Genomic DNA, 12,529 nt, shown 5'->3' with positions numbered 1-12,529 from the left:
TTCTATTGGAAAGAGCTTGAGTTAAGTACTGTTTAGGAAATCATTTTAGGTCGACTACGAGCATCCAACCGCACACCTGCAGAATCCTAACTGCTCTTACTCTCCTCTTTCTTGCACGCAGATTGTTTCAATATTTGACAACTCGGGCACAGTCGGATTCTCGGTATTTATGTCGCTATGGGGTGAGTACAAGTCGTGTGCTATGTCGTTTTGTGGACACTGTCCAATTAGTAGAGACAATTATTACTATAATTATTCTGAATATTACTAATTAGATTACTAGTGGAAATGATATGGCCCACCTACTGAAAATTTCCAAATTCCCGCTATCTCGCATATCCCATAATCATCTATGACATTTGGAAACACATCTTTTTATATAGGATCCGATGCGTCTAATATGACCATATTGAATATTGGCGTTATGCGGATTATGGTATTAGAACAATTTGCGAGTAACACACTACCGCAAGTACAGGGTTATCACTCGTATTTCAGGACAAATGCTTACGCAGTTGTCTTTGCTACAAAAGTAAAGGACCTAATATACTCCCGAAGGAAGCTACAACATATCGCAAAGTCCGCACGCTGATCTTAGCAGTTCCATTAAATATTTCTATAGTACTCGCACATTTAGAGGTGTGAAAACGAGGTCGCGAGTTCAAATTCAGGCTGCGGCGGCCGCATTCCAATGGACACGGAATGCAAAAAAGAAACGTTTATGTAAACCACGCATTCTAAGCACAACAAAGAATCTCGCGTGGTCATAACTATTCCGTAGCCCTCTACAATGGAATCTTTCATCCTAGCCTCTTTGCTGTTATCATATGAATTCCCGTATTCCGACGTGCCATTAGGTCTGCTTATTTATAAGCACAGTTTGGCCTCACCTCTACAGCATGCCTCGCATAGCTCCATTGCAAGGATACCTTATCCCGAAACTGTAATCATCTTCTTTTTTGTGTTTTACGTGCCAAAACCACGGCATGATTATGAGGCACGCCGTAGTGGGGAACTCCGGATTAATTTCGACCACCTGAGGTTCTTTAACCTGCTCCTATGTATAAGTAAACGAACGTTCTTGCATTTGGGTCGCATCGAAATGCGGCCGCTGCGGCCAGGTTCCAACCTGCGGCGGCTTCGTGAGCTCAGCTGCGCAGAGTCATAGCCTGCAGTTGTCTTTATGTGAGCTTCCGAGACCTTTCCACCTCGCTAATGCTGCGGCGGTTGCAGCCACCATATTCATCGAGTTCTGGAAGCGCCAACAGGTAGTCCTCGCCTGGGAGTGGAATCTGAGCAACGTCGACACCCTCACGGTGAGCTTTGGCAACAACCATGCAGGCCCGAAGCTATCGCGAAGAACGCACCGACGCACCCTCCTTCAATTTGGGTTACTTCAGCGGTAGTTAATTTTACTTCGACGGTTGTTAAAGGCTCTCAACTTCTTTAGTCGTCGTGCGTCGTCGGCGTGGCTTTTATAGGTAGCACAACGTAGTTATTTTCTTTTTACAAGGCACTTCTGCCTTTATTGTTGTTTTATTATTCTTACTTCATTTTTCGCAGGCTGCACTTTTTCGGTATGTTCATACCATACAATTAGTAACAGACTAACATGAGAGTTTCCGTCAGATATTCATTAGTACTTGTGCATATCTTAGGGTTGTTCAAGTTTCTTATCTCACCAAGGATATGGATTCTTCGTTATTCACTCTGCTTTTGTTTGTTTTTGCCTTGCAGGAAGTGGTGAATCCGGAATACGAAGCCAAGGCACGCGTCTACAAGCTGAATCCCGTCACCCTCGTAAGTGAACAAATCTAACGTGGCCGACGAGATCTTTCTTAAACGAATATCAGGGTTAGTTCAAACGAATATCAGGGTTAGTTCAACCTCCCTACACAGGAAAAACGTGGTGCAACGGAACATCTTTTGAAACACACTTTCATTATTGAACGATATGTACGAACTTTAAAAAAAAGCACTCTTTGCACAAATATAATGATCTGAGACGCACAGAAGCAACTGTTGCGTTATGGACGCAGTGGCAGTGTCTTAAACTTTCGTAAAATTTCTTGTTCTCTTGTTCACTTTGGTTTTTCAGTTCCTGTTCACATATATAGTCTCATTTCGAAAAAACTAGAAACTATGGTTCAAGTGGGACATGGGGAGGGGCTCAAGAGGTCAAGTCGAGGCGACAAAGGCCGCACCGGTGTACCACAAAACCAGGAAACATCATATCGCGGGTTGAAGGCTCTGTTCGAACCACCATGCATGGCTTGGCGTCCACATTTGTGGACGCTACTTGTTTTTGCCGGTTCTGTCGATTATTGGTCAAGAAAAAAGCAACGGGTATTGAGCTTCAATTGAATTGAAACCCCTGCATGTTCAACGCGAATTCACTTTACTTCAATGTCCTCCGTACTGCTACAGACAACCACTTTGCTGAAGGTACTCCCCCCCCCCTGACGAGTTGTTTGAATTGCCGCGTTCGGCAGCTATGTAGACAGAATCATTTTAAAAAGATAGCGTTAAAGGCCCCGTGTCGCAGAAAATTCGGCGTCAGCGTCGGCGTAAGCATCGGCGTCTGGCACAAACGTCTGTCAAAAATCAAGCCGAACCACATCATCCCAACCACCCTAACCAGGCGGGCCCTTCGCGTGGCGCTAGGCGTTAGTGAACAAACATCGAATTTTTCAAAGTAAAATCCGTCAGAAAAATCGTAAAGTATGACTTAACCACAACCTACAGACGTGATAGCGTCGGATTGTAATTTGAATATACGAGAGAAAAGCCTGATAAGCAGCCAAGGATCTTTGAATGTTATCGCGTGCCACTCTTAAAGACGAAGCTTAAGCGTCCTCCAATTCTGATGGTGTTTCGCTGTACTTAGGTTCTAGGCAACATTGAGGGGAATGTTGAAAACCGAGCCTTTCTAAATTTTTCTTTGCTCGTTATGCATTTGGTCAAAATAAAATTGTTCACGTCCTTCAACCTTGCGATTTAATTTTTGCATGCAAGAACGGAACATTACTGACTTCACAATTATTAGTTCATTATTTACTCTTTAATTATGATGAACGATCAGAAAATGCAAGAAGCCCCATCCTACCATCTTGTCTTTCTTGCAGTGGAGTGTCGAGTGCCTCGTAATGAAGTGCAAAATTTGGCACATTTATTAACAGTCCATGAACATTCGCGACTGAATGGGTTAATGCTACATAGCGAATGTGGAACTAATAAAATTGATTGTGTAAGTTCCGGAGGGACGAAATCAGCTCAACATAACCAATGAAGCGGCTAAGTTGGCCATGGGCCACGCAAAAGTAGACTCGGTGGATGTTCTTGAACACACATTTCAGCGAAAGTAGAGCACTTTTGATACCTGATGTAATTCATCTCCCATCGCCAAGCAAAGGCCATAATTGGTTGGGGAGTAACTCAATGCTAAGCCTAGATATAGCTCCTTGCCCTTCTACAAGTATTCGCGTGAGAAAGACAAAGGCAATATTTTCCCCGAGATTCAATTAAACTTTCCTGTCAAAAAGCTGTGAACTTGGCGGTTTTACGCTGCAACGTTGAGTTTAACCGAGCGTTGCCTTGCAGAGGTACGAGCCCCATGTGCCCTTCTGGGAGAGGATCGGACGGGTCGCCGCTGCCAATGTCATCCTCTTGTTCATGGTGCGTCATCGTAATATCTGCTTTATGATATACTGCACAATAACGAGCAATCCTGGAGTATATGCTTGAACTACATACCCAAGATTGCGAAGTTTGGTGCGTCTGCCCTTAAGTATTGGTGTGGCAGCTCAATTGGTCACAGTTGCTCACTCTGCTCTGTCGAGTAATTAGTGTACGTCTAACCAAATAATCCAGCTTAGGAGGCTTCAGTAGCGATACTAGCCTCAACGTGATGTGCTTAAAAATAATAGCCACACAAACTAGTTTTGAAGACAAGGTCTGGGCTGATTTCACACGGTTTGACATATCTGGGATCTGGGTATCTTGTAACAACATCCAAACGAAAAAATAACTGCCCCTTAGCGCCTCCAGAGTGTCGTAGCGAGTCACAAAAGGTATAAAAATGAAGGTCTCGGAGAGACAAGCAAGAATAAGACGCAGAGTAATTACAATAACAGTACGGGAGTAATTAGAGCCAATATAGTTGGAAGTTACCCAATTTGATCATAGGCTGCACTATCTCCGGGATCGGCTCACCTGGCTTCAAGGTCAAAAGTGTCGACACTAAAAAAAAAACAAGGTCGCCATAATTGCACGTGAAATGCAATACGAATGAGAAACGAAACGAATTAATAATGAATGTGAAAAACAGACAGAATAGCGAGGAGGAGTAGGAGGAGGAGGAGGAGGAAAACGCTTTATAAATAGGTAACTGGTTTAACAGCAGGTCTGAGTGGCACCCTCAGTCCAGGGCTCCACTGGCTATAGCGGCTCGCTGAGCTTGGTCCAGGAGGGCCAATTGGCTCTCCCGGTCCTCGCTTGCGAGCAGTGCCTCCCACTGCCGAACGAAGTATGTCGCCCTTAGAAGGGGTGAGTTGACATCTCCCGGCCTAGCCATACAGTCCCACGTTATGTGAGCCAGCGTGTGTTTTGCTCCACACCACGGGCAGGTGTCTGTGTAATGCGCCGGGTGCGCCTTGCATAGGAGATTTAGGTGTGGGTATGTGTTCGTTTGGATGTGACGCCAGTCCCGCGCTTGTATTCTGGTTAGTTTGGAGTGCGGAAGGCAGAATAGCGAGATAAAGCCAACATTTAACCACCGAATCACTTGAACCTCATTGCATGACGACTCTGTCTTTAGCGTCGATGTTTACTGGACCTCTTTCTTTCTTTTTTTTTTTTTGCTTAACGTTTAAGATACGAAGCTAAGGCGCTTCTTGTATGAGGTGCTTATACGTAACGTGGCATGACAAAGAACGAGCTGTCCTGCCTACGTTCTCATCGCAGCTCATACTGGTGCTGTGTACGGTGATGGGGGTGATCGGATACCGCATATTCATGGTGACCTTCCTGTCGAGCAAGGTCACCAGGCTCACAGCGACAATCGGCACCACCGTCAGCGCGTCCACGATCAACTTGGCGGTCATCCTGTGCATGAACAGGGTACGTGGCGCTAGACGTACATAGCTCCTGAAAATGTTTAATAGTGGGAGCTATGGCTCCGCGACCTTTCTGGTAGTACATGGTAATGATGGCACTCTTCATTACGCTATTGTGGCGCTATTCATTACGCTTTTTCTACTTAAACTTCTAAGCACTCGTACTATTATTTTTTTTTCTAAACGCGTGAGAAAAATTATTATGGTAGGCCTCATCTCACGATGACGGTCAACGTTAATGCGGTTAGCATTCGAGCTATGTGTCGACATACCACAGTTTCTGAAGTCGCGATGATTTACCGCCTGTAGTGGCCATTCCGAGACTTCCGTTGCTTCGGCTACATTGCGACATACATCGGTATCGCCCCACTTGGCTATGGTACTCGCTTGCCAAGATCGTGCATGAGCATGACGGGATGACGACGGCGCAGCGATTACGATGGGATGACGAAGGAATGACGTCGATGGAAATGAACCGGTGGTACGACGACGCCGACATCACCACAATAATATGACGATTCCTAATAGACGACAATCGCATAACCGTGTGAGTGTGACGACGACGTGACAATGGGATGACGACGAGTGTTTGACGATAATGGCGCGACGAAGATGAAGTTTTGTAAAGGTGCAAAAATGTTTTGAAGAAGGATAAAGTTAAGGCAAGTCTGTGCACTACTCATCGATTGCGAGCTGGCTTGAGCCGTCATGCTTGTTGCTTACGCGGATACAAGCGCTAGATATCCCTCCGGTAATTTTTTTAGAAAGTCTTAAGCGGCCTTTCATTGCTAAGGCCGCTTGAATGAAACCGTAACTAGGTTGATCTCAGAAGCAGCAATTGAAGTGGGAGGTAGGGCACCAAGGCAACCAGTAGGTAAGCTCTCCCAAGAAACAAAGGACCTAATAAAGAAGCGACAGAAGATGAAAATGTCCAACTCAAGAGATCAGATAGAATTCGCTGAACTGTCAAAACTAATCAACAAGAAAAAAGTGAGGGATATTCGAAATTATAACGTGGGAAAGATTGAGGAAGCCGTAAAATATGGGCGCAGCATTAAATCAGTAAGAAGAAAGCTTGGCATAGGACAAGGCAAGATGTATGTACTGAAAGATAAGCATGGTAACATCATCAGCAATTTCGATGACATAGTAAAAGCAGCGGAAGAATTCTATACTGACCTGTACAGTGCCCAAAACAGCCAAGCTACTTTCATTCAAAATAGTGATGAACCGGATACAGAGGCTCCTTCTATAACTAGCGCTGAAGTTAGAAGGGCCTTGAAAGACATGACCAGGGGAAAAGCTGCTGGAGAAGATGGAATAACAGTAGATTTAATCAAAGATGGAGGAGATATCATGCTTGAAAAGCTTGCGGCCCTTTATACGCAATGCCTCACAACTTCATGTGTACCAGAGAGCTGGAAGAACGCCAACATTATACTAATCCATAAGAAGGGAGACGTTAAAGAACTGAAGAATTATAGACCCATTAGCTTGCTTTCAGTATTGTATAAAATATTCACCAAGATAATTTCCAATAGAATCAGGGCAACACTTGACTTCAGTCAACCAAGAGAACAGGCTGGCTTCAGGAAGGGATATTCTACGATGGATCATATGCATGTCATCAATCAGGTAATCGAGAAATCTGTGGAGTACAATCAACCTCTCTACATAGCTTTCATAGATTATGAAAAGGCATTTGATTCAGTAGAGATACCAGCAGTCATAGAGGCATTGCGTAATCAAGGAGTACAGGAGGCATACGTGAATATCTTAGCAAACATCTACATGGATTCCACAGCTACCTTGGTTCTCCACAAGAAAAGTAGAAAGATACCTATCAAGAAAGGGGTCAGGCAAGGAGACACAATCTCTCCAATGCTATTCACTGCATGCTTAGAAGAAGTATTGAAGCTGTTAGACTGGGAAGGCTTAGGAGTGAGAATCAACGGCGAATATCTCAGCAACCTTCGGTTTGCAGATGACATTGTCCTATTCAGCAACAATGGAGACGAATTACAACAAATGATTGAGGACCTTAATCGAGAAAGTGTAATAATTGGGTTGAAGATGAATATGCAGAAGACAAAGATAATGTTCAATAGCCTGGCAAGAGAACAAGAATTCAGGATCGCCAGTCAGCCTCTAGAGTCTGTAAAGGAGTACGTTTATCTAGGCCAATTACTCACAGGGGACCCTGATCACGAGAAAGAAATTTACAGAAGAATAAAATTGGGTTGGAGTGCATACGGCAGGCATTACCAAATCCTGACTGGGAGCTTACCACTGTCGTTGAAAAGAAAAGTGTACAATCATTGCATTCTACCGGTGCTAACATATGGGGCAGAAACTTGGAGGTTAACAAAGAAGCTCGAGAACAAGTTAAGGACCGCACAAAGAGCGATGGAACGAAAAATCTTAGGACTAACGTTAAGAGACAGGAAGAGAGCGGTGTGGATCAGAGAACAAACGGGGATAGCCGATATTCTAGTTGACATTAAGCGGAAGAAATGGAGCTGGGCAGGCCATGTAATGCGTAGGATGGATAACCGGTGGACCATTAGGGTTACAGAATGGATACCAAGAGGAGGGAAGCGCCGTAGAGGTCGGCAGAAAGCCAGATGGGGTGATGAAGTTAGGAAATTTGCAGGCGCAAGTTGGAATACGCTAGCGCAAGACAGGGGTAATTGGAGATCGCAGGGAGAGGCCTTCGTCCTGCAGTGGACATAAAAGATGATGATGATGATGATGATGATGATGATGATGATGATGATGATGATGATGATGATGATGATGATGATGATGATGATGATGATGATGAATCGGCCTTGTACACGTGGCATAGCAGCACTACGTTTATGAGGGGCAGGTAGTCTTGAATGCCAACAACAGTACTCTACAGTCGAGAGGTCATATAAACATTGTTCTTCAGAATGGTAGACGTTGTGGTCAGTTGTCACATTGTTAAAAAACTGAAAATAACGCGAGAAGCACGGGACTGAAAGAACAGAAAATGACACACGAACGCTAACAAATGAAGGTTTTTCACCACTACGTAAAAGTGCGGAAAATAGTAATTGGAACGCGCTCCGAATTCTAACACGCCGCAAACGTCGTACCGATATAGGTGTAAAGAAACAGATCGAGTGGTGCCAACAGACCATGAGCGCCGGATTTTGCGCACGCATCAACTAATTTCTTGCTTCTATCCGAAGCAGCTAGAGGGCACTGGGCCACAGCTCCCATGTTTCAATGAACGAATACGACAGTCAGTGCGACAATCAAATTACTTAAAATAAGAGGAACGAAACACTTTTACTTAGAACAATGGGAGTGGCTTCGGCTGGCTTTTCCAATGTGCCACAGTCCACCGTGGTAGAAAGCTTTCATTAAATCAGTTGCGAGTCAGCGCTCGCGTGCACTGTTCTTTTCTTTAAGTCCCGCGTGTGTAACGCTATTTCCACCTTCTAAATTTGTACTCCAACATGGCATTCATTTACTAGTTACTATTCACGCTTGCCAGGAGCCTACTTAGTTTACAACAATAATAATTTATGGGGATTTCCGAGCCATAGTAGCAGTTTGGTTATGAGGCACGGCGTAGTTGAGTGCTGAGGATGAAGTTTTGTCACCTGGGGTTCATTACTGTGCGGATGAGCCTGGTGCTCGGAACCAGAGCACCATAAGCATTGTAAGCCCGAGCGTCCGGTACGTAGGTACGCGCACGCGCACACACGCGCACACACACACACACACACACACACACACACACACACACACACACACACACACACACACACACACACACACACACACACACACACACACACACGCGCGCGCACTCACGTGCATGCATGCATGCTCACACGCAGAAATACAAAGAACTCTGGGCAAAGCATAATTCATCATTGTATGACTGAAGGAAGCCAGTGTGTAGTTGCTCATTGGCAGACAAAATTTCGATGAGACCTCACCAAGAATCACTTCTTTCTTTCCAGGTGTACGGCTGGGTCGCCACTCGGTTGACAGATCTGGGTGAGAGTCTGCAGCGGTGGTTTTCGCTATTCTTTGTGACTGCGTTAGTGTGCAGAGTGATTTGAACGTTCGTGCCTCACGCAATAAAAAGCCACAGAACATAATTTGCGCGTTTCTTGTGATGGATTGCTCATTATGCCACGAAAAGAGGACGGTGGTGGGTTCTCTATTGAGATAGCTGAATATAACACTATGTATACTCAACAGTGACCGTAGTATAGAAGTACGCGACGCTATGCTGAATGAGGCCCTTCTAAAGCTCACCTGTTTCTGGGGGCCGTGAGTGCCCATTCCTTGTGGTCCAAGTACCGATTGCGTTAATTTTATATTATGAACCATTATAAATCGCTTCTCCTTGAAACTACCGTGGCATTTTTAGAATGCGGCCACCTAATACTCGAGCTAGTGTACTTTTATTGTTAAAATGTTTTCGTGCACCAGCACAGGCAACTATTCGCCGAAGTTCTCGCGACACTTGTTAATTCTGTAGGCTAACCAGCCTCTTTTCTTAATTCTTTTATTTATTTATTTATTTATTTATTTATTTATTTATTTATTTATTTATTTATTTATTTATTTATTTATTTATTTATTTATTTATTTATTTATTTATTTATTTTGTATAATAAAGTTCGCGCACACTGAGTGGACCCATAGTCCTACGCTAGTTAGGGTCCCAAAAATTTCTTTTTACAATGGTAGTTTGGACAGGGTAAACAATATTGAACGAAATCAAATACACAATCATCAACTTACAAATCAACAGTTCATCAACAATGAAGCACACAATTTTAATGAAATATCAAATCGAAAATAAAATCGATCAAATTTAATGACACCAAATATAAAATCTAACATGCAGTAGACACAAGATTTTTCAGAAGGAAAACAGAAAAGAAAATAATGTTAAAAATTCGAATGAGTTAACACCTTTCATGAATATTTCCTTACGTCAGAGAGCCGTTAATTATTCGATGTAGTGTTGTTGTAGTGCACGCTTCTGTGCTCTCTTTCCAGCCATTAATTTCTTGTTTATTTCCAGAACGGCCTCGGACACAGCGCGATTACGAGTACAGCTTCGCATTCAAGATGTTCCTCTTCACCTTCCTCAACAACTACTCGTCCCTCATTTACATCGCCTTCTTCAAAGGAAGGTCAGAGAACGTCGAATCACCGCCATTCAACAATGCTTCGCTATAGATAACACCTTCGATTGGAGACTAACCTTCAGCCGCATGGTCAATCATTTAGTTCGGTTTGACGACACTTTGTCTGTCGCTACAGAGAAATAATTTCAAAGCAAGCGACGCAAGAAAGCAGCATGCAGAGTTTCCTCACAGCTATTCCTTAATTGTTCGCAAAAAAAAAGTAAATAAACCAACTTCTGCGATTTCTCTGCGGCATTTACTGTGACAGTAGACCGATCTCACTGAGGGTCCGGGCATTTTTTAAGGATATATCTCTTTTTTGCGATGCGCACAAAACGTTATTATCCTCGTGATATTAACACGAAAGTGTTTTATGCCGGGGTCCACCAAGACTTCACTGACGTATTTCCGTCACGGAAATACGTCATAGAACATAATACAAAGAAAGAAACCAGAAGAAAAAGTTCCACAAACATGCAAAATTTGGAAATCGAACCCACGACCTCTCGGTCCGCGACGATAGATCGCCGAGCGTTTAACCCATTGCGCCACAAACGCATTTGCAGAGAGCTACACAGACGCGCCTTATATATCTAACACTCCTCCGTGTACCCGCGCTCTTGCTCGGGGCGGTGCCGCCGCCTACGAGCAGAAAAGAGAAGTACTGCATTATGACACTAACGCGCACCGACAGTGAACGCTTCGGTGGTCTCAGCACTACGACGCCTCGATGCCAGCATTCGAAGGGACGCTGGCATCAAGAAACACTACCAACGCCGTAACACGCTAGCACAAACGCGTTAGAAACGCGCTAGGTGGCGTTCACCGTACTCAGCACGGCGGAGCGTGGCCTCCGCAATTAGCTCTGAAAATGTTTCTGAAGTTGATCGCGGAGGCTGCAATTACGACGTGCTGTACGCGCTGATTTGACTCGGTGACGATTCAGTTACGTGCTTTGTCTTGCGCGTTGTATTAGTGTGTCAGTTACGTGCTTCGTCTTTCGCGTTGTGCTAGCGTGTGCAGCGTAGTGCAGCTTCCATATGCACGACGGTTGCTCATGGTCATCGACGTTGGTAGTCGTGATGGAGGAGACGTGCCACCAGGCGTCAGCGTGGGTGCATCAACGCCTAAGGCCGCTTTAGCCACAAAACACCAATAGACATTATATATCAATGTGCAATAAACATTACACTACTTCTGTGAAGACACGTTTCACTTTCGTGTTCTAAACCGATTCCTATATAAGAGGGATCAACCACATTTTTTTCTGTTAATTGTGACATCCTATAAATACACGTACCGGAGCCACCACTCGCAGATTCTTTAGTGTGGAGCAAAAGCCCGCACAGGTGCATCATCATCATCGTCGTCATCGTCATCATTATCGGCATCATTATCGGGCTGTTTTTATGTTTACTACAGCACGAGGGCCTCTCGCAGGGATCACCAATCAACGCCGTCTTGCACTAGCTGACATCCAATATATGCCTATAGATTTACTAATTTCATCATACCGCCTAGTTCAGTGCCCTTCCGAAATGCGCTTTCCTTCCATCGGCGCTCATTCTATAACTCGAACAGACACTCTGTTATCTGCTGCTCTCGTTACCGTCGCCTAAACCTGCTTAGTTTCTCACTCCCAATCTCAACGATAATACCCGCTACCCCCACTTGTTCTCCAATCAACATGGCCGTCTTCCTGTCCCTTAATGACGTGAAGGGGGTGCAAACAGTATGAACCGTACGCAGAAAATTTCTTCACGTGAATACATGACGAGTAAGGCAGAAAAAAATTTCGAAAGTTATGTAGCAGGTTCAATAACATACAAGTTCTACACAATCAATGCATCAATAAAGAAGAAACGGGAACTTTGATACCCTTCAAGAGGGCAAAAATGCACGTCTGTACTAGAAATTAGCTGTTCTTTCTTTTTCTTTTTTTTCTTTTTTTCGCCCTGAGGCAAGGGTGAAGATCGCGATGAGGAGATGGCCAGACTAGGACTGTTTGACGGTGACGTCATCGTCGACATAACGGAAAGAGCGGACACAGAAATCCAATTTCTGACTTGCAGCAACTCTCGCAGTAAAATGAGATATTCAGTTTGGCATTCTTAATGTGGTTCTAGACGGAACGGGCTACCAGAAATACCGAACGTGCGATAGTTTTTTTTTTTTCTAGCTACCCACCTTTATTAAGTTGCACGGGCGTTTGCTGCATTTTGCAGATGT

The 12,529-nt window shown here is 44.2% G+C and overlaps 1 protein-coding gene across 1 annotated transcript in view; it reads left to right on the top strand.

The window, feature by feature from the left end:
* Nucleotides 1–12,529, top strand: part of LOC119456842 (anoctamin-4-like) — a 38,752-nt gene that overhangs the window by 7,614 nt on the left and 18,609 nt on the right. The window contains exons 7-13 of the mRNA XM_049669099.1: nt 122–182; nt 1,234–1,316; nt 1,738–1,800; nt 3,601–3,675; nt 4,963–5,118; nt 9,116–9,152; nt 10,195–10,345. Coding sequence (XP_049525056.1) covers nt 122–182; nt 1,234–1,316; nt 1,738–1,800; nt 3,601–3,675; nt 4,963–5,118; nt 9,116–9,152; nt 10,195–10,345 — 626 coding nt within the window. The remainder of the gene's footprint in view (nt 1–121; nt 183–1,233; nt 1,317–1,737; nt 1,801–3,600; nt 3,676–4,962; nt 5,119–9,115; nt 9,153–10,194; nt 10,346–12,529) is intronic.

This window comes from Dermacentor silvarum, chromosome 6 (genome assembly GCF_013339745.2).
Source record: "Dermacentor silvarum isolate Dsil-2018 chromosome 6, BIME_Dsil_1.4, whole genome shotgun sequence".
Classification (NCBI taxonomy): Eukaryota; Metazoa; Arthropoda; class Arachnida; order Ixodida; family Ixodidae; genus Dermacentor; species Dermacentor silvarum.
The sequence above is the reverse complement of the archived record's forward strand: the minus strand, read 5'-3'. Positions and strand labels throughout refer to the sequence as shown.